Source organism: Urocampus carinirostris, chromosome 8, assembly GCF_059441175.1.
Source record: "Urocampus carinirostris isolate Australia breed hairy pipefish chromosome 8, RoL_Ucar_1.0, whole genome shotgun sequence".
In the NCBI taxonomy this organism is placed as follows: Eukaryota; Metazoa; Chordata; class Actinopteri; order Syngnathiformes; family Syngnathidae; genus Urocampus; species Urocampus carinirostris.
In genome coordinates this window covers 13,058,184-13,081,562 of record NC_142356.1, presented here as the reverse complement: position 1 = coordinate 13,081,562, position 23,379 = coordinate 13,058,184, and the positions used below count along the sequence as shown (strand labels likewise).

The window sequence follows — 23,379 nt, the reverse complement described above, 5'->3', positions numbered from 1 at the left end:
CCTCTCTCTCTCTTTTTTTTTCTCCCTCTCTCTCTCTCTCTCTCTCTCTCTCTCTCTCTCTCTCTCTCTCTCTCTCTCTCTCTCTCTCCTCTCAATACTATTGCAATAGTTGGTTCCTCCACAGACAGACTGACCCGCCTCACCAAGCGGTTCCGATTTCCAGCGCAGATGAATCCAACTGTGAAGGAAAAGTAAATTACTAGGTAAAAAAAACTAAAAGAGGGTCTTTGAGTTTCCCGGTCTTATTTACCGGTAGTTTTGCAAGAACCATGTCGCGAGTTGCGCGGCCTTTGCGTCTCCGCCGAGCGGACTAGTTTTCCTTTTTGGAGCGCTTGACTTCCTCTCCCCCCCGGTGGATATTTCCTGTCGCGATGTGGACATTTTTCCCCATGCTAACATCCGAAAGGGACACCCGTTAAGACCAGGCGTGTTTTTTCTCGTGTCCGCGATGAGTCTCGTATCGGGTTTTCCTCACCATCCGGTCATGCACCACCACGACAGCCACCATTATCCCTTGCACGCGGCTGGTCGGTGCCACGAAGAATCGGGGGCACCCCCTTATTTCACGAGTTGGCTTATAAGTCACGCAGATATGTCCCCCAGCGAGTACGGCCTCCCTCCGAACTATAGTCCCGATTACCACAGCAACGGAGGCGCGGGTTCGATTCCCGGCCTGGATCCTCACCATCCTCACCCTCACTACGGCGCTTTGGTCCCCGGTTCCGGGGGGTTATCGGTAAACGGGACCCCCATCGGTCTGCATCACCACCACGCGCATCCACGGACGGTCAAACGGAGACCGACTGCAAATCGCAAAGAGAGACGGAGGACTCAAAGCATCAATTCGGCCTTTGCGGAATTGAGGGAGTGTATACCGAATGTCCCCGCCGATACCAAACTGTCCAAGATCAAGACCTTGCGCTTGGCTACGAGTTATATCTCCTATTTGATGGACATCCTGGACAAGGACGGACAACACGGGGACATGCAGGCTTTTAAGGCCGAGTTGAAGAAGACGGAGGTGCGGGAGGAGCGCAGGAAAAGGGAGGCGGTAAGGCTGCAGAGAGAAAAAGTGTTTCTCCAAAAATCAATTGCGAACAAATAAAGTCACGTTTTTTTTGGACGATATTATCGTGTACCTTCAAATTGGAGACCCAAAACACAAATATTTTCATCACACGAGTTTTTTTTAACCCAGAGGACGATTTAAGGTCTATATTCTCGCAGCCCAGTCCAATAATAATAAGAATATGAATAATAAAAACAATAATAGTACTATAATTTTCATGCGGGGGAGCAAACCCATATCCATAAAACAGCCTAGAGAGGGATACGCGCCCCCGGCTGCATTTGCCCAAAACACACACACAGGAAGCGGTGACCGTACAACCCCAGCATTTAAGGGATTCCTGAACCATGATTAATAATAATAATAATAATAATAATAATAATAATAATAATAATAATAATAATAATAACAAAAATAATAATAGTAACTTAAGAAAGCAGCCTAGTGAGGGATGCATGCCCAAAACACACTACTGGAAGCAGTGCCCGTACAACCCCAGCATTTAAGGGATTCATAAACCATGACTAAAAATAATAATAGTAACCGTGGATCCAGTATTATCAATTGCATGTGGGGGAGCAAACCCATATCCATAAAACAGCCTAAAGAGGGATGTGCAACCGCCAGTGTGCATTTGTCCAAAAAACACCACAGGAAGTGGTGCATGAACAATCCCAGCATTTAAGGAATTCGCGAACCATGATTGATAAAAATAACAGTAATAATAATAGTAACCGTGGATCCAGTATTGTTAATTTCATATGGGGGAGCAAACCCATATCCATAAAACAGCCTAGAGAGGGAGACGCGCCGCCAATCTGCATTTGCCCAAAACACACCACAGGAAGTGGTGCCCCTACAACTCCAGTGTTTAAGGAATCAGTGAACCTTGAATTATATTAAAAAAATAATAATAATAATAATAATAATAATAATTGTAATCATCATCCCAAAAGCATTGCGTAATCACTAGACCACTAAGGATATAGATGACAAGGGAAAATGCATTAGATGCTATCTCATCATCACGCTTTTTTTACTCATGGTACCACGTTGCACAACATTTTGGAGGATGAACTATTTCCCTTGATGCTCCATTTCAACGAGGCACCGGGAGTCAAAATAGTGCAATGATGATATCAAAGGTAATGCATTTTACTGAGTCATCTATAATCCTAGTAGTGGTTAGGATTCAGTGCGCTCACCGCCGTGATCCGGGTTCAATTCCCATTGCATCCAATGTTGGGGAAATGTAGGTATTCTTCAACTGAATAAACATAACTTAATTAAATTAAAAATTTGGGTTAAAAATAATACAAATAGGTCTGGTATATGCAAAAAAAATAAGGCATTATTTACAAGTACCAAACAACCCACGGCTCTGTTCCGGACCGTGGCCCCCTGATTGCCGACCCCTGGTTTTTCAGGCATCCCTAAAAAAAAAACTATAGTTTTGTTTATTTTTAACTACATACCCTCAGCCAATCGATTTCCGTATTCACAATTCCCCTTAATAAGCTATTATAAAGCATACAAACAGAACGCCGCGCCTATTTACTCACAGCCATAGACTATATAGAATAAATACAAGTAAATATGTTCTACGCATTTTTATATAAGTTATTTACACACACGCAGTACATTTCGTTTTGCAGACTCCTTGGAGATTCTTCGGATAGTTTTACTCCGAAACTGTTTTCATTTAGAATCATTTGCAACAAAGATGTCGGAGTTTCAGTTTTCCACCGTCTTCCTATATTTTATATGTACTTTGCTCTCGGTATACGAGTGAGGAAAGCAAAGAAGATATTTGTAAATCGAGCGCTATAGAAATAAATGCTTGATTGGTGTACCGTGGAAAAACTAGCAAGCTATAAATCTGTAATAGTGACCGAGACGATCGGGATGAGAGTCGAAATGAGCAACACCAGATAAACTAAACGCAAGAGTTGCGTTTTTTTTTGTAAAGAATATTTACGTAAAATATTAAACTGCGTACATAAACATAAAATACTGCATAAAATACTACAATATATATACTAAACGTATATAAATGGTCAGGCGTTGGTTTACCCATATTGTAGATGGAGTTTTTTATGATTTCACAGTATATTATAGTTTCTACGCATTTTTCTTTTCGATAATTAACATATTACTACTCTTTCTTAGTTCTTACTTACAATAAATTTAGTTTTCTTGCTTCTTATTAAAGATTAAAGCCGAAATGGGAAAGACGAATTGGTTCTATTAAATAAAAATGAGTTTTACGTACAAAAAAGTGTGCATACACAATTTAAAATAATTTAAAAAAATAGTATAAAAACATATAAACTTGACAAATTTGGAAAATAACTATCCACACTTTCTTAAAATAATTTGTTTTCGAGAATTCTCAGGAGCGACTGTATAAATAAATAAAAAAAAGAAAAAGCAATAAAAATGACGAGGCTAGTAATAAATAATAGAAAATAGAATAGAGGTAGACACATAAAGCTTCAGCTCCAACTTCCCCCCTTTCGCTTTATGCAAAATATAATTGCATAGTACATTCTTTGGTGCGCTAATATTTCATTATTTTCTTTTTTTAAGTGAATGGTGGATTTTTTTTGGTACTTTTTCCAAAATAAAATGCCAACAAAACCCATTTCACACATAGGGAGCATATGTTAACGTTCCTTCGAGAGATGAATAAATAAATACTAGTTAAGCTCCGGTAAGAGCCATCTTGACGAACTTAACATGGTCAGAAATAGCATCTTTTTAAAAACAAATATATTCTCTATATATATAATATAAAAACGAGGAATAATAATTGCTGGAATCACAAAAAAATATATATAATTATCGTCCAAACGGTCCTAAATAAATATTAAGGAATAGCGCATCCAAAATGCGGTGTGTATATCTTTAAATCTATATATATATTTACTCAATGTTAAAACTACATTTTTCAAACATCCAATTGTTTACATAATGCATGATATTAGCAATTGCCGAATCGAAAACTTTAAACAACACATGAACAAAAAAACAATGAATTGGGTCATATATCGCTTATCATCTAATTTACCGTTGTTTTCTCTATGAAGCTAAACTAAAAAAAAAGGAAAATAGACACAATGATCGTAATATATCTATCTATAGCAAGACCAACACAAAAACAAAGGAAAAGAAAAAGGAAAAACTAGAAAAATAAACATAAACAAATGCAATCATGGCCAACGCAAATGCCCATAAACCCTAACGCGGTAAGTTCACCTGGAAAGCATGCCCGATCGAAATAGAAATCATAAATAAAACAACTAAAAGGAGATTGAAATCCTTGTTTGCTAAAAACAACCGCAACCTCCTCTCTGAAATATCTCCAAAAAGGAAAATACACTTCGAAATGATCAATGCCGCAGCAGTGCCAGAAAATGGCTCTCTCTGCAGACATCTTGGAGCCAGGCGTCCGATCCCGCGGATATTTTTGTTTTTTCCCCCCTGCAGTCTTTTCATAATCCCGTCTTGGTTTTATTTCCCAACCACCATTTTCTATTCTTCTTCTTCAAATACTTCAATTCGATTTGGCGATGACTTCAAAATGATACACTCGGAATAAAAGCGATAATTATTAACGCATATAGGAACGAAGACAGCAAGTTTATCTATAGTGCAAATAATGGTCCTGTGCGTTAAAAACTGAGGGATACTTTATTCAAAACAAAAACATTCTAATAAACAAATAAACAAACGAAAAAAACACACAGAGCGCTGTAAAAAAACACAATACAATACCTCACAAAATTCCTATTGAACTTCTCAGTCTTTCTTACCATTATTTTTGCAGTTTTTCAAATTAAAATGGATTAAATTCACATTCCCAAAAATTCAATATGAATTAAACAAGATATTTACGCTATTTGTGTTTACGTTATAATCAGGGTTGGGTAGGATTACTTTAACCTGATTACTTTCAATGACTTTTGGATGACTCCAATACCAAATATGCTAATAAAAGAAACTAAATATGAATAAAATTATAACTCACAACACGTGGTAAGCTTTCTCTCCTGGCTTTGATCTCCGAAAAAACGAACATAAAATGCGACAGAAACAAAATGAAAATAAATCCAAACATCATTTTTGCCGTTCCATGCATTCCGTTACTCCCCGAGCCTGCACAAAATTTCGTCATTTTATTCATATTTAGTTTCTTTTGTCTTTTCTTTTTATTTGGTATTAGAGTAATCCAAAAGTAATTGAAAGTAATCCAGTTAAAGTAACCCTACCCGACCCTGGTTATAATTCTATAAGAATTTGACATGCATTTGATCACATATCTCGGTCATTTTTTACAGCGTGGAGAAAAAAAATGTAATCAGCAGTTTGTCAATTCCGTGGCTCTATTAACAATTAAGAGATTTTTCCTGTAATAGATTTTATAAAAAAAGTAATGATACAATTCATTCCGATATTCATACAGGCGCGCTCGCGCTAAGCGGGCGGTGCGCAAAATAAGATCGTTTTTTTTAACATTATGAACAATAGCTGTAGTCGTAGGTGCTCTTAAAAATGCTATTTTTTAGGAGATTTTATATGCATGCTGTGTATTTTATTTTTTAATGAATTTTGACTTTTAGTTGGAGATCGGAAAGAAACTCGTTAAATTTAAAGGAGATTATTATCATTTCAGCCCGGGTGCAAATATAAACCCAAATCCGTTTTTTTTTTTCTGTTTTCTTTAAAAATATATTGCTTTTATTGATGCAATTCCCGTCATGCTTAATCAGAATTTTGTGGAGAAAAAGACAAAGAAACGATGCGCATGTCTCGGGTCTATGAACGTTTTCGGAAATGGATGCTGAAATTAAAAAAAAGAGGAATGGATTTAGAAAAGGAGTCAAGTCAAGTTTATTTGTGACGCCATTAATCACAATAGGTCTCAAAGGTCTGCACAGATTATTGAAAACTACAGGCTATTATGACAGCATCCCTTGATCTAAAACCTACATGAGGGCAAGGGAAAACTCAAAAACCTCAGTCAAGTCAAGTCATGTTTATCTGTGACGCCCTTAATCACAAGGAGTCTCAAAGGACTGCACATACTACAGATTATTGCAAATTACAGGCTATTATGACCCTATCCCCTGATCTAAAACCGACATGAGGGCAAGGGAACACTCAAAAACCTCAGTCAAGTCAAGTCAGGTCTATCTGTGATGCCCTTAATCACAAGGAGTCTCAAAGGACTGCACAGACTACAGATTATTGCAAATTACAGGCTATTATGACCCTATCCCCTGATAAAAAACCGACATGAGGGCAAGGAAAAACTCAAAAACCTCCACATGAGGAAAATAAAGGGACGACACATGAGGTAATCCCCTTCCATGAGTACCAGGCAATAACAAATAATACACAAATATTGTCAACATGAAATATAGTTCATTCATAAAGTAGAGATTAGAAATGTGTTCTCAGTCTAAATTTAATCAAGGGCAGGGGTGTCCACACTTTTGAGAAAGCAGGCCAGATTTGGTGAACTTAAAATGTGTAATTCTTAAAACAGTTTCCAATAAATTCCCCTTCGGTCAAAGTTTTGCAGTAATTGGCAATTAGCATCCTCGTAGTTCGCCTTTGTAGCATATTCATTTGACTAACCAGCGTTCGTTCCATCTTGTTCTAGTTGTCATGTTTTGTCTGGCAGCGCCTCTCGATTTAATACTCTTTGAAAACAGTGTTTCGGCAAATTAGCTGTTGTTTCGGAATTCAGTAAAAACAATACTCCAATTTACACTTGACCTGGAAGCGGGGGCCCTCACATTCAACTTTCCTTTTTTTGTTTACAGTCGCATTGTCGGAAATGGGTGGGGTAAAAGTCTCACAGAAAATAAAAGGTAGCCAAAGGGTAACTGCCTTTATCTAGCGAAAAGGAGATTTTATTCTATTTTATCTATTTTTTTGTACAATTTTATTTTTTACTGCAGTCAACATTACTGGTGGGCCTCACGTTTAGCCAGTTGTTTCAGAATTCAGTGAAACAATCCTCCAATTTCTACTTGCCCTGGAAGCGGCGGCCCTCACATTCAAATTTCCTTTTTTTGTTTACAGTCGCATTGTCGGAAATGGGTGGGGTAAAAGTCTCACAGAAAAGAGAAGGTAGCCAAAGGGTGACTGCCACTATCTAGTGAAACGGTGATTTTATTTAATGTTATTTATTTTTGTACAAATTTATTTTATTCTGCGGCCAACATTACTGGTGGGCCTCACATTTAGCCAGTTGTTTCAGAATTCAGTGAAACAATCCTCCAATTTCCACTTGCCCTGGAAGCGGGGGCCCTCACATTCAACTTTCCTTTTTTTAGTTACAGTCGCATTGTCGGAAATGGGTGGGGTAAAAGTCTCACAGAAAATAAAAGGTAGCCAAAGGGTAACTGCCTTTATCTAGCGAAAAGGAGATTTTATTCTATTTTATCTATTTTTTTGTACAATTTTATTTTTTACTGCAGTCAACATTACTGGTGGGCCTCACGTTTAGCCAGTTGTTTCAGAATTCAGTGAAACAATCCTCCAATTTCTACTTGCCCTGGAAGCGGCGGCCCTCACATTCAAATTTCCTTTTTTTGTTTACAGTCGCATTGTCGGAAATGGGTGGGGTAAAAGTCTCACAGAAAAGAGAAGGTAGCCAAAGGGTGACTGCCACTATCTAGTGAAACGGTGATTTTATTTAATGTTATTTATTTTTGTACAAATTTATTTTATTCTGCGGCCAACATTACTGGTGGGCCTCACATTTAGCCAGTTGTTTCAGAATTCAGTGAAACAATCCTCCAATTTCCACTTGCCCTGGAAGCGGGGGCCCTCACATTCAACTTTCCTTTTTTTAGTTACAGTCGCATTGTCGGAAATGGGTGGGGTAAAAGTCTCACAGAAAATAAAAGGTAGCCAAAGGGTAACTGCCTTTATCTAGCGAAAAGGAGATTTTATTCTATTTTATCTATTTTTTTGTACAATTTTATTTTTTACTGCAGTCAACATTACTGGTGGGCCTCACGTTTAGCCAGTTGTTTCAGAATTCAGTGAAACAATCCTCCAATTTCTACTTGCCCTGGAAGCGGCGGCCCTCACATTCAAATTTCCTTTTTTTGTTTACAGTCGCATTGTCGGAAATGGGTGGGGTAAAAGTCTCACAGAAAATAAAAGGTAGCCAAAGGGTAACTGCCTTTATCTAGCGAAAAGGAGATTTTATTCTATTTTATCTATTTTTTTGTACAATTTTATTTTTTACTGCAGTCAACATTACTGGTGGGCCTCACGTTTAGCCAGTTGTTTCAGAATTCAGTGAAACAATCCTCCAATTTCTACTTGCCCTGGAAGCGGCGGCCCTCACATTCAAATTTCCTTTTTTTGTTTACAGTCGCATTGTCGGAAATGGGTGGGGTAAAAGTCTCACAGAAAAGAGAAGGTAGCCAAAGGGTGACTGCCACTATCTAGTGAAACGGTGATTTTATTTAATGTTATTTATTTTTGTACAAATTTATTTTATTCTGCGGCCAACATTACTGGTGGGCCTCACATTTAGCCAGTTGTTTCAGAATTCAGTGAAACAATCCTCCAATTTCCACTTGCCCTGGAAGCGGGGGCCCTCACATTCAACTTTCCTTTTTTTAGTTACAGTCGCATTGTCGGAAATGGGTGGGGTAAAAGTCTCACAGAAAATAAAAGGTAGCCAAAGGGTAACTGCCTTTATCTAGCGAAAAGGAGATTTTATTCTATTTTATCTATTTTTTTGTACAATTTTATTTTTTACTGCAGTCAACATTACTGGTGGGCCTCACGTTTAGCCAGTTGTTTCAGAATTCAGTGAAACAATCCTCCAATTTCTACTTGCCCTGGAAGCGGCGGCCCTCACATTCAAATTTCCTTTTTTTGTTTACAGTCGCATTGTCGGAAATGGGTGGGGTAAAAGTCTCACAGAAAAGAGAAGGTAGCCAAAGGGTGACTGCCACTATCTAGTGAAACGGTGATTTTATTTAATGTTATTTATTTTTGTACAAATTTATTTTATTCTGCGGCCAACATTACTGGTGGGCCTCACATTTAGCCAGTTGTTTCAGAATTCAGTGAAACAATCCTCCAATTTCCACTTGCCCTGGAAGCGGGGGCCCTCACATTCAACTTTCCTTTTTTTAGTTACAGTCGCATTGTCGGAAATGGGTGGGGTAAAAGTCTCACAGAAAAGCAAAGGTAGCCAAAGGGTGACTGCCTCTATCTAGCGAAAAGGTGATTTTATTCTATTGTATCTATTTTTTTGTACAATTTTATTTTTTACTGCAGTCAACATTACTGGTGGGCCTCACGTTTAGCCAGTTGTTTCAGAATTCAGTGAAACAATCCTCCAATTTCTACTTGCCCTGGAAGCGGCGGCCCTCACATTCAAATTTCCTTTTTTTGTTTACAGTCGCATTGTCGGAAATGGGTGGGGTAAAAGTCTCACAGAAAAGCAAAAGTAGCCAAAGGGTGACTGCCACTATCTAGTGAAACGGTGATTTTATTTAATGTTATTTATTTTTGTACAAATTTATTTTATTCTGCGGCCAACATTACTGGTGGGCCTCACATTTAGCCAGTTGTTTCAGAATTCAGTGAAACAATCCTCCAATTTCCACTTGCCCTGGAAGCGGGGGCCCTCACATTCAACTTTCCTTTTTTTAGTTACAGTCACGTTGTCGGAAATGGGTGGGGTAAAAGTCTCACAGAAAAGCAAAGGTAGCCAAAGGGTGACTGCCTCTATCTAGCGAAAAGGTGATTTTATTCTATTGTATCTATTTTTTTGTACAATTTTATTTTTTACTGCAGTCAACATTACTGGTGGGCCTCATATTTTAGCAGTTGTTTCAGAATTCAGTGAAACAATCCTCCAATTTCTACTTGCCCTGGAAGCGGCGGCCCTCACATTCAAATTTCCTTTTTTTGTTTACAGTCGCATTGTCGGAAATGGGTGGGGTAAAAGTCTCACAGAAAAGCAAAAGTAGCCAAAGGGTGACTGCCACTATCTAGTGAAACGGTGATTTTATTTAATGTTATTTATTTTTGTACAAATTTATTTTATTCTGCGGCCAACATTACTGGTGGGCCTCACATTTAGCCAGTTGTTTCAGAATTCAGTGAAACAATCCTCCAATTTCCACTTGCCCTGGAAGCGGGGGCCCTCACATTCAACTTTCCTTTTTTTAGTTACAGTCACGTTGTCGGAAATGGGTGGGGTAAAATTCTTACAGAAAAGCCAAGGTAGCCAAAGGGTGACTGCCTCTATCTAGTGAAAAGGTGATTTTATTCTATTTTATCTATTTTTTGTACAATTTTATTTTTTACTGCAGTAAAGCCAGTTGTTCCAGAATTCAGTGAAAACGATCCTCCAGTTTCTACTTGTTTTGGAAGCGGGGGCCCTCACATTCAACTTCTCTTTTTTTGTTTGTATTGTCGGAAATGGGTGGGGTACAATTTTCACAGAAAAGCCAAGGTAGCCAAAGGGTGACTGCCACTATCTAGTGAAACGGTGATTTTATTTTATTTTATCTATTTTTGTACACATTTATTTTATACTATTTTGTATTTTATTTTATACTTTATTTTATTTTTTTACTGGTGGGCCTCATTTTATGAGGCTGCAGGCTATTCAAAATTGAAACATGGTTTTAACTGGCCCCTGTGCCGGACTTTGGACAAGTTCTAGGGTATTCGGTATTCTGAGCTAAATACCATAAGTTCTCCCGCTATACGGCAATTTCACTTAGTGATCCCCACCTCCGGGTCTACTCTAATTTCTGTTTTTTTTATAATATTGAAGCAAAATGATCCCGATTTTGGGCTATAATTGTATATTTTTCCGAGTCTGACCGGGAATAAAAGTGGCGCATTTGGGGGGAATACCGAAATCGGCTATTTCCAGCATGGTCGTTTCTATCCCCCGCAGTACGGCAATTTTACTTTGTGGCCCCCATCTCAAAATGAATTGTATTTCGGGAGTTTATTGTAGCTCATGTTTATTTAAATCAAAGAGTCTCAAAGAGCTACACAGATCAAAGACTATCGCAAACTACAGACTTTTATAACACCATCGCCTGATACTTATGATCAAAAATATGGAAATGATGCTAGTTAATAAGTCATTTTAGCTGGTAGGGTAGATGAATAATGAATTCTAAAGGAAGTTATATTTTTGGGGCGTATTTATTATAATTTAAAGTACATTTTTTAATATTTAACAGGTTTGTGGGTGAGTGATTGAATAATATTTGGAATATCGCTAATATTGTAAAACTGTAAAACACGATTAACAATAATGATGATAATAATAATACATTTATTTCGAAGCACCGTTCAGGAAATTATATTATCCGTGAGTCGCTTTAACTTCAATTTATTTAGTGATACTACAAAAAAAACTATTTAATCTTAATAATAAAGAACTCCTACATTTTTGGTGACGTACCAATTTAATGAATACAAAAAAAAAAGTTAGTTTTATTTTCGTTGTTTGTCGCCCGTGAGTTGCGTATTAATTTTATAATAAGCGGAAAAAAATATTCGTAACAATTAAGAAGATTCGTTTTTTTTAATAATCACATTCAAAAGCTGTTTATAAATATTTATATTTAAATCAGAAGGCTTCATTTTTTTCTTGAGTGAATGGGTAAAATGTATAATATGGCAGTGATTTTTTTTTTTTTTAGATTTCAAATGTTCTTTTTTACATTACAGGAAATAAATTTCCGTTTTTTTCATCCATGCGCATAAATTTTACTTAAATAGTTATAATAGCCGTTCCATGTATTCCGTTACTCCCCAAGCCTGCGCATAATGGAGTCATTTTATTCATATTTAGTTTCTTTTGTCTTATATTAGCCTATTTGGTATTGGAGTCATCCAAAAGTCATTGAAAGTAATCCAGTTAAAGTAACCCTACCCAACCCTGCTTATACCCTAAATAGATATACTTCTTTTTTTCCATTTAGAATAATAATAGCAGATACTGTCTTTACGCTTTTGTGGGGAAAAAAACAGAAATATTTTGGAAATATAAAAATGAATCTGAAAAGAAAATACATGTCCCGCCATCTCTTTGCAATTCAGCTTTATTATCACATGTCCAGAATGTTTTCAAGACCGTTATTAACGTAAACTCCGTCAATCAAATCCGAAATGGAAAATAAAACCTTTATTGTCACGGTTGCCATGGCGCCCAATTGGCCCCCGCCGTGTGGCGCCAGTTTCTGATTGGCTCCCTGTCAGTATTTAAACTCAGTCTCGACAGTCCCCTTTTGTCGGTCTGTCTGCGAACCTCCGTTTTTACACGGCAAGCCCTTTTTCGCCTGTCCTGTGTTTTTTTGCTCCTGTTTTTCTCCCGCTACAATCAGTTTGATCTCGACCGCGTCTGCTTTTCTCTCCTGGTTTTCGACTTTTTTCCGTTCCCGACACCTCCATCGCTCGCCACGAATGTCCCGCTTCCGCGTCTGAGCAACCTCCTCTCCCGTCCCGAATTACGACCTGTTTTGATCTCGACCACGTCTGTTCTCCCTCCCCGAATAACGTTCCATTTTTGATCAGTATTTAAACTCTGTCCCGATAGTCCCCTTTTGTCGGTCCATCTGCGAACCTCTGTTTTTACACGGCAAGCCCTTTTTCGCCTGTCCTGTGTTTTTTGCTCTTGTTTTTCTCCCGCTACGATCAGTTTGATCTCGACCACGTCCGCTTTCCTCTCCCGGTTTTTCGACTTCTTTCCGTTCCCGACACCTCCATCGCTCGCCACGAATGTCCCGCTTCGGCGTCTGAGCAACCTGCTCTCCCGTCCCGAATTACGACCTGTTTTGATCTCGACCACGTCTGTTCTCCCGCCCCGAATAACAATCCGTTTTTGATCTCGACCACGTCTACTCCCCTCTCCCGGTTTTTCGACTTCTTTCCGTTTCCGACACCTCCATCGCTCGCCACGAATGTCCCGCTTCTGCGTCTGAGGAACCTGCTCTCCCGTCCCGAATTACGACCTGTTTTGATCTCGACCACGTCTGTTCTCCCGCCCCGAATAACAATCCGTTTTTGATCTCGACCACGTCTACTCCCCTCTCCCGGTTTTTCGACTTCTTTCCGTTTCCGACACCTCCATCGCTCGCCACGAATGTCCCGCTTCTGCGTCTGAGGAACCTGCTCTCCCGTCCCGAATTACGACCTGTTTTGATCTCCACCACGTCTGTTCTCCCGCCCCGAATAACAATCCGTTTTTGATCTCGACCACGTCTACTCCCCTCTCCCGGTTTTTCGACTTCTTTCCGTTTCCGACACCTCCATCGCTCGCCACGAATGTCCCGCTTCTGCGTCTGAGGAACCTGCTCTCCCGTCCCGAATTACGACCTGTTTTGATCTCGACCACGTCTGTTCTCCCGCCCCGAATAACAATCCGTTTTTGATCTCGACCACGTCTACTCCCCTCTCCCGGTTTTTCGACTTCTTTCCGTTTCCGACACCTCCATCGCTCGCCACGAATGTCCCGCTTCTGCGTCTGAGGAACCTGCTCTCCCGTCCCGAATTACGACCTGTTTTGATCTCCACCACGTCTGTTCTCCCGCCCCGAATAACAATCCGTTTTTGATCTCGACCACGTCTACTCCCCTCTCCCGGTTTTTCGACTTCTTTCCGTTTCCGACACCTCCATCGCTCGCCACGAATGTCCCGCTTCCGCGTCTGAGCAACCTCCTCTCCCGTCCCGAATTACGACCTGTTTTGATCTCGACCACGTCTGTTCTCCCTCCCCGAATAACGTTCCATTTTTGATCAGTATTTAAACTCTGTCCCGATAGTCCCCTTTTGTCGGTCCATCTGCGAACCTCTGTTTTTACACGGCAAGCCCTTTTTCGCCTGTCCTGTGTTTTTTGCTCTTGTTTTTCTCCCGCTACGATCAGTTTGATCTCGACCACGTCCGCTTTCCTCTCCCGGTTTTTCGACTTCTTTCCGTTCCCGACACCTCCATCGCTCGCCACGAATGTCCCGCTTCGGCGTCTGAGCAACCTGCTCTCCCGTCCCGAATTACGACCTGTTTTGATCTCGACCACGTCTGTTCTCCCGCCCCGAATAACAATCCGTTTTTGATCTCGACCACGTCTACTCCCCTCTCCCGGTTTTTCGACTTCTTTCCGTTTCCGACACCTCCATCGCTCGCCACGAATGTCCCGCTTCTGCGTCTGAGGAACCTGCTCTCCCGTCCCGAATTACGACCTGTTTTGATCTCCACCACGTCTGTTCTCCCGCCCCGAATAACAATCCGTTTTTGATCTCGACCACGTCTACTCCCCTCTCCCGGTTTTTCGACTTCTTTCCGTTTCCGACACCTCCATCGCTCGCCACGAATGTCCCGCTTCGGCGTCTGAGCAACCTGCTCTCCCGTCCCGAATTACGACCTGTTTTGATCTCGACCACGTCTGTTCTCCCGCCCCGAATAACAATCCGTTTTTGATCTCGACCACGTCTACTCCCCTCTCCCGGTTTTTCGACTTCTTTCCGTTTCCGACACCTCCATCGCTCGCCACGAATGTCCCGCTTCTGCGTCTGAGGAACCTGCTCTCCCGTCCCGAATTACGACCTGTTTTGATCTCGACCACGTCTGTTCTCCCGCCCCGAATAACAATCCGTTTTTGATCTCGACCACGTCTACTCCCCTCTCCCGGTTTTTCGACTTCTTTCCGTTTCCGACACCTCCATCGCTCGCCACGAATGTCCCGCTTCTGCGTCTGAGGAACCTGCTCTCCCGTCCCGAATTACGACCTGTTTTGATCTCGACCACATCCGTTCTCCCGCCCCAAATAACGATCCGTTTTTGATCAGTATTTAAACTTTGTCCCGATGGTCCCCTTTTGTCGGTCCATCTGCGAACCTCTGTTTTTACACGGCAAGCCCTTTTTCGCCTGTCCTGTGTTTTTTGCTCCTGTTTTTCTCCCGCTACAATCAGTTTGATATCGACCGCGTCTGCTTTTCTCTCCTGGTTTTCGACTTTTTTCCGTTCCCGACACCTCCTTTGCTCGCCACGAATGTCCCACTTCCGCGTCTGAGCAACCTACTTCCTTTGACCAGCGATCTCCGGATCGTGTGTGCGCTCCTTTCCCTTCTCCCCAGTAAAACTGTGCGTAACGTTACGCGAGTGGGTCCTGTTTCCTGTTCTGGTCCTGACATTTATTGGCTATCGTTGCCTATATCGTGAGAGTTGGTGGGATCAATAATAATAATGATTATGGTAAATGGTAAATGGTTTGCATTTATATAACGCTTTTCAAGTCACTCAAGACCTCCGAGCGCTTTACAATGTGCTTCACACTTGGAATAGCCCAATTGTCACAGTTGCCATGGCGCCCAATTGGCCCCGCCCGTGTGGCGGCTCATTGACAGATTGGCTTTCCGTCTTTTTAAGCTCAATGCTCTAATTTTTATTTTGTCAGTCCGTCAACGAACCTCTGCCCCGCATGACGTGGGTTTTGACACAGTACTGTTCTGGTTGGTATTTCCTGTCCCGTATTGTTCCCGTTTATTTTGTCCAGTTTCATTTCGGTTTCCAGTTTTGTTTCCGTCTATTTTTGTACTGTTTATTATTTTCTCCAGTTTTAGTTCCCGTCTAGTTTCTCCTGTTTATTTATGATACCCTGATTCGTTATCTATCCTGTCGTGCCCCGTCCTGTCCAGTATCAACCCCATCTATTCGATATCAACTCGGGCAACTGGAATCGTTCTCGTCGGTCTCTGTCTTCCTGTCTTTCCACGCCAGACCGGCTGCTTAACTTGCATGACTCGCCATTTCCCTTAAAATGAAATTTTGAATTTGTCTCATGGTATTATGAAAATGTTTATATGCTAATGACTGAATTACTTCCCACAATGCCTTCCACCCCATTGAGTTCAGAATCTCGTCTGCCTTGTAAAGACTCTGCGAGTCAGTGATACAATACTATACTTTTTTCTAGCCATGGGTCCTGAGACATGCAATGATGGTAAAGAGGCGAGTAAAACATAATGACCGGATGTCACGGACCTGGAACGGAGACGGGACCCAATGGCGTTCGTTTTACTCATTTTTTATTAAGAAGGAGAACAGTGCTTGCATTCACGATCCGATGATCGTCGGTCACGGGTAGTAGATAGCAGGAACGCAGAAGTGGCACTTCAGTGTCGAGCGGGGGTAGTCGTTGACAGCGAGAAAAACAGGTAGATGGCCGGGGTAGAGGAGCAAAAACAAAAACGGGTCCAGAAAAGAGGTCGGCAACAGGTATCAGGCAGGAAACAAGGCAAAAACAGGTCAATGGCCGGGACAGAGAAGCAAATAGAGAAACAGGTCCAGAAAAGAGGTCGGCAACAGGTATCAGGAAGGAAACAGGGCAGGATAGTGTCGCAGAGTACAAATGCTTGCCTAGCTGGGAGCATAGGTTCGCAGACAATCTGACGGGTTCCTTTCAGAAGACGCGAGTTTAAAAAGAGTCCAACAGCCAATCAGGCCCCGTGGCTGTTGGCGCCAACGGGAAAGCCACAGGTGCCCCGATTCAGTAATCATAACACCGTAGAAAAGAAACTTGATCAAGAAATACCAAAAAGGCACATGAATCGCTACCCTCGCTAAGTTGCATGGCTGTAACCAATCAACAATCGGGACTATTATTAAAAATAAGTAGGTGAAGGAAATCTTATAAGGGCAAAACAATTCTCATCAGTGGAAGCTTTGAAATCAGTTTCATTTTTAATCCACTTTTGCCTTCTCCCTCTGTTTCCACCTGCTACTCCAGTGTACCAGCCCAAGTCACACCAAAGTAAAATACAATTTATTTTCTTTTCGCTTACCCATCTATATATAATGTTATTGAATCATGTACATGTATAAGTTGTCATGATTACTGATGCGGGGCACCTGAGTCTACTCCGTTGGCGCCAACAGCCGCGGACGCTGATTGGCTGCTTCCTCTTTTTTAAACCCCCGCCTTCCTGTCAACATTTGTTGGATCGTCTGTGAACCTACGCTACACGCTAGGCAAGCTTTTGTGACTCCCTGAGTCTATCCTGCCCCGTTTTCTGTCTGATTCCTGTTGCCGACTTCTTTTCTAGACCCGTTCATGTTTTTGCTCCTCCGCCCCGGCCATCGACCCGTTTTTTTTTCTCGCTCTCAACACTACCTCTGCCACTACCGCGTTCCCAGCTATCTGCTACCCGTGACAGGCGATCATCGGATCGTGGGTGCAAGTCCTTTCCTCCTTCCAAATAAAGCTGAGTGAAACGCAATTGGGTCCTGTCTCCGTTCCTGGTCTGTGACATAAGTATGTCATACTTACCATATACAGATGTGATATTTCTGTTTCTATCTGGGTTATGGTGGTATTATAACAATAATTAAATATTAGTTGTTATCAACAATATAATTATGTATTATTAAAAAATAGAAGATAAAATAATTCCAATAATGCTATTATTGTTGTTAGAATAATAATACTAATAATATAATCATTAATATTATAAAAGATCCACTAGATAGGACCCGTAGCAAACTTACAGTCCATGGTCGGCATTGCTTTAGCTAACACTTACAATTCTCGGATATATAGGCAGGGTTGGGTAGGCTTACTTTAACTGGATTACTTTCAATTACTTTTGGATTACTCCAAAACCAAATATGCTAATAAAAGACAAAAGAAACTAAATAGGAATAAAATTACTAAATTTGGCTTGGGGAGTAACGGAATACATGGAACAGCAAAAATGATGTTGGCAAGCTGTTTGGATTTATTTTCATTTAGTTTCTGTCGCATTTTATGTTAGTTTTGCCGGAGGTCAAAGAGATCAAAGCCAGGAGAGAAAGCTTACCACGTGTTGTGAGTCATCATTTTATTTTAGGGTTACTTTAACTTGATTACTTTCAATTACTTTTGGATTACTCCAATGCCAAATATGCTAATAAAAGACAAAACAAACTAGATATGAATCAAATGATGACTCACAACACGTGGTAAGCTTTCTCTCCTGGCTTTGATCTCTTTGATCTCCGGCAAAACTAACATAAAAGGCGACAGAAACAAAATGAAAATAAATCCAAACAGCTTGCCAACATTATTTTTGTCGTTCTATGTATTCCGTTACTCCCCAAGCCTGCACAAAATTGAGTCTTTTTATTCATATTTAGTTTTTTTTTGGTCTTTTATTAGCACATTTGGTATTGGAGTAATCCAAAAGTAATTGAAAGTAATCCAGTTAAAGTAACCCTACCCAACCCAGGTTAGCATACACTGGGCTTAGTATGCTAAGGCATTTGGCATTCAATTCGATTCAAACCAGATAGCTATGCTAACTTACCATATGGTATAGGCACCGGAAACACGGACATATTAGTTCCCTATCTTGCACAAAATGTTGGAATCTCCATCCAGTGCCTGAAAAGTACTATACAAGTACATTTTGATTTGATTTGATTTGATGATGACCTCGGTCCAAGCACTTCTTGTAACCCACAAGCTCCTGCGATGTTTTCAAAAGGCCTTTTTCCTTTTGGGATTTGCAAAAATAAAATTTAAAAATGGGTTCCTTAACCCTTGGAGGCATGACCTACTAGTAATCTTTCACGAGTGGGGTCGAAGATTAGTGAGGGGGTGGATACAAACACGAATGACATCATGTGATAAGCATAGTTTGGAGCAGGGGTCGGGAACCTTATACACCTAAAGAGTCATATAAGCAAAAAGATAATGATAATAATAATGCCAGAGCCTGTGTTCCATATCAATATAAATATACCACCTACAATTTGTCTCCCTGCAGTCACTTCATAGTCTTGAGGCTCATTTCTGTCCTAAATAATGGTTTCAAAACCAGGTGCGAGCAGAGTTCTTTTGTAAAAATGTCACCAAATACTGCAAACAACGATACCAATGTATTTACTTTGAGTGCAGATCGCGCTAGGCCAGGAGAAAGAGTGCGCACCCTGTATATAACTCCACCCATTCCTACTGCTCACCCAGTCAAACTGCTCTAGGTGTTTTGCTAGGGCTTATGGGTACAAAGTTTATTCTGTGGATTTTCATGATGAGTGTCTTAATAATGAACATATTTTGTTTAATGAGCTTCCATATGAAGAAAAAATTAGGATTTTACAGCCAAATTGGAGTCCGTTGGTCTGACTCCTTTACTGTAAATAGTGGTTAAAATATTGCAAAATGTGTGCTATATATGGTTGGTTGGTTATATCCTTTACCTAATCATGTTACCAATTCATGTGGGTAGTCTTCAGCAAGTCAAGTCACGTCATTTCTTTTTTGTATAGCCCTTAATCACAAAGAGTCTCAAAGGGCTTCACAGGTTATTACACAGACTATTATACCAGACTATTATTACACCATCCCCTGATCTGGAACCAACATGAGGGTAAGGAAAAACTCAAAAACCTCAACATGAGGAAAATGAAGAAACCTTGAGAAGGGACCGCACATGTGTCACCCATCCCTCTCCAGTTCAATATTTGCTTCCACCAAGTCTCGAACCGGGGAACTTTCACGTTTTAGGCAAATGGGCTAACCATGGACCGAAGTCTTTATGCATTAATACGGAACAGGAACGGAGACGGGACCCAATTGCATTTGTTTTACTCAGCTTTATTTAGAAGGAGTAAAGGGCTTGCACCCACCATCCGGTGATCATCGGTCACGGGTAGCAGATCGCTGGGAACGCGGAGGTGGCACTTCCGTGTCGATCGAAGGCAATGTCGAGAGTGAGAAAAAAACAGGTCGATGGCCGGGACGGAGGAGCAAAAACCAGAATCAGACAGAAAACGGGGCAAGATAAAGTCAGGAGTCAAAAGAGCTGGCCTTGCGTATAGCTGAGGTTAGCAGACGATCTGACAAATGTTGACAGGAAGGCGGGGGTTTAGAAAGAGGTCAGCAACCAATCAGGGTCCACGGCTGTATACATATAATCATGTATTATACAGTTAGCCTAATGTACTCATGAAAAGAGCCATAAATGACCTGCAGGCCATGGGTACCTGATCCCCGTTTTAAAAGAATACCCGGAATATAACAATATTACAACTTTTCCTACTTAAAATTTCCTTTGAAGAAAAACAACCCATGAGGTCATTTTTGACCCCTGCGTTGCATCAAAGAGTTAAAATTGCTAATCGTGCACGTGCAGACACAACTCCTGGGCATGTTTCTGCCAATTGCTACCCTCAAAACACAACTCGTCATTCAAATCTTCCCTCGCTCCTTTCAAACTCGTACTCCTACTGCATCCTGTGGTGATCCGCTGTTGACGTAGACTGGAAAGGCTGTCCATATCATATTCGGTGTAGAATATTCAATAATGAAAGAAGATATGCGTGGGGCAGCACAGCGGTACAGTGGTTAGCGCGTGTGCGGCACAGTTCTGAGGTCATGAGATCGAACCTTACTGTGTGGAGTTTGCATGTTCTCCCCGTGCTTGCGTGGGTTTCCTCCGGGCACTCCAGGTTTACTCCCACATTCGAAATACATGCGTTTTGTCCCTAGGTATGAATGTCCCTAGGTATGAACAGGGTTGGGTAGGGTTACTTTAACTGGATTACTTTCAATTACTTTTGGATTACCCCAATAGCGAATATGCTAATAAAAGACAAACGAAACTAAATAGGAATAAAATGACTACATTTTGTGCAGGCTTGGGGAGTAACGGAATACATGGAACGGCAAAAATGATGTTTGGATTTATTTTCATTTTGTTTCTGTCGCATTTTATGTTCGTTTTGCCAGAGATCAAAGATATCAAAGCCAGGCGAGAAAGCTTACCACGTGTTGTGAGTCCTAACTTTATTCATATTTAGTTTCTTTTGTCCTTTATTACCATATTTGGTATTGGAAGTAATTGAAAGTAATCAAGTTAAAGTAACCCTACCCAACCCTCGGTATAAATGAGTGAGTTGTCTATCTCTGTGTGCCCTGGGACTGGCCGGCAAGCAGTTTAGGGTGTCCCCTGCCCACCGCCCGAAGGCAGCTGGGATGGGCTCCAACACCCCCGCGACCCTACTGAGGATAAGCTTGCAGATAATGGAAGGATGGATGGAACATACGCGTCACTAATTGTGCAACTCCTGTCGTTTGCTGCCGCAGGTGGACATCCCCAAAGCAGCTTCCTCGTCTTGCCCATCGTCCTCGTCGGTGCAAGGGGACAAAAAGACCAAAGGACGCACGGGATGGCCGCAGCACGTCTGGGCTCTGGAACTCAAACAGTAGCCGATCTGCGAATATTGCACTCTACGTTCTGGGATCCGCAAGGGGACGATGGGATGAACTATCGAGTCGTCGTTTTTATTTGTTGAAGAAAACGAAAGGAATCCCGGGTGTGGTGGCCATGGTTTTTCTGCTGTTCCGTTTTTTCTTAAACTGCAAAATCCGGGATTTGTTTTTAGATTTGTTACCTCAATAAACACTTTAACACTGCAATCAGGAAGAGAGATCATCATCACCCTTCGAAAAGCGTGCCTCGTTTTGTCTATTGATCTATTTTACGCAAAACCCGCCCAAGGCATAAGCGAGCTAAGCGGCTGCCTAGAGCCTCGCGACCACTAGGGGGCCCCCAAGAGTGTGTCCACTCCAAAGCACTACAGAAATACCACACAAATAATACACCATAACTCCAAAACTAAATATCAATATAGTCATTAAAAACAGAAACCTTCAATATCATTTTGCTGCCATTCGTAATTTAAAAAAATAGTATAGAATGACTACAAAAATATGACTAAAGTAATCCTACATTGCAAAATACTTCTACGGAATCCAAAAATACTACAAAAAGACATCTACCGTAATATTGCAAAAATACTAAATAAATATGACAAAAATACCACAATGGAAATACTACAAAAATTCTACAAAAATAATGCTTTGGAAATACATAATTCATAATTTGACTGAAATACTAAAAAAAAAATCTAAATACATCATTCTATAATATAAAAAACTACTAGAGAAATATTACTGCAAAAAATACTACGAAAAGATGTTTAGAAGGAATACTGCAAATTACCCCTATAGCGATACTACAAAATATATCACAAAAATACTGCAAAAATACTACAGATAAACAACACAAATTTGTATATGGAAATAATACAAAATACAACAGAGATAGTACAAAAATACTTAAAAAATACAACGGCGATAATACAAAAATACTACTGTAATAATGCAAACATACTACGAAAAGACGTCACATGTACAACAAAAATCTACTTTCCAAACACAACAAAAGTACTACAGAAATAAAAAAAAAATTACGACTATGGGAATACTCGAAAAATTCTAAAAAAATACTCCTAAAATAATGCTTTGGAAATACATAAATTATAACTTGACTGAAATACTTAAAAAATCTAAATACATCATACTATAATATAAAAAACTACTAGAGAAATATTACTCCAAAAAATACTACGAAAAGATGTTTAGAAGGAATACTGCAAATTACACCTATAGTGATACTACAAAAATTCTCCTGTGGAAATATCACAAAAATGCTACAAAATAAAACTACAGTAACACTGTTCTACAAAATACTACAGAAATACTACAGATAAACAACAAAAATTTGTATATGGAAATAATACAAAATACAACAGAGATAGTACAAAATTACTTAAAAAATACAACGGCGATACTACAAAAATACTACGGTAATAATACAAACATACTACGAAAATACTTCACATTTAAAACAAAAATCTACTTTCAAAACACAACAAAAGTACTACAGAAATACGACTATGGGAATACTCTAAAAATTCTACAAAAATACTGCTAAAATACTGCTTTGGAAATACATCAAATATAATTCTACTGAAATATTAAAAAATATAAATACATAATACGATGATATAAATAATTACAAGAGAAATATTACTACAAAAATGATACTACAAGAGGTTTACAACAGCAATACTGCAAATTACACCAATACTACAAAAATTCCCCAATGAAAATATCACAAAAATACTATAAAACTACAGTAACACAGTACTAAAAAATGCTACAGAAATACTACATATATACAACAAACATTCTTATGTGAAAATATTACAAAATAGTAGTATTTTAAAATACAAAAAAATTATACTACAGTAATACTCGAAAAAAACTGTAATCATAAAACTACTGTAGTAATACAAAAATACTACGAAAACACTGCACATATACAACAAAAATCGACTTCCGTAGAAGTACTACAGAAATACTTAAAAATAGTACTATGGAAATACTACATAAAAATTACTTCAGAAATAC

The 23,379-nt window shown here is 39.9% G+C and overlaps 1 protein-coding gene across 1 annotated transcript; it reads left to right on the top strand.

The window, feature by feature from the left end:
• The first annotated feature begins 324 nt into the window (after window positions 1–324).
• Window positions 325–21,330, top strand: hand2 (heart and neural crest derivatives expressed 2). Its single transcript, XM_088343038.1, has 2 exons — window positions 325–1,051; window positions 21,208–21,330. Exons 1-2 carry the CDS (start codon window positions 449–451, stop codon window positions 21,328–21,330), a joined length of 726 nt encoding a protein of 241 aa, XP_088199164.1. The 5' UTR covers window positions 325–448.
• Window positions 21,331–23,379: the final 2,049 nt, after the last annotated feature.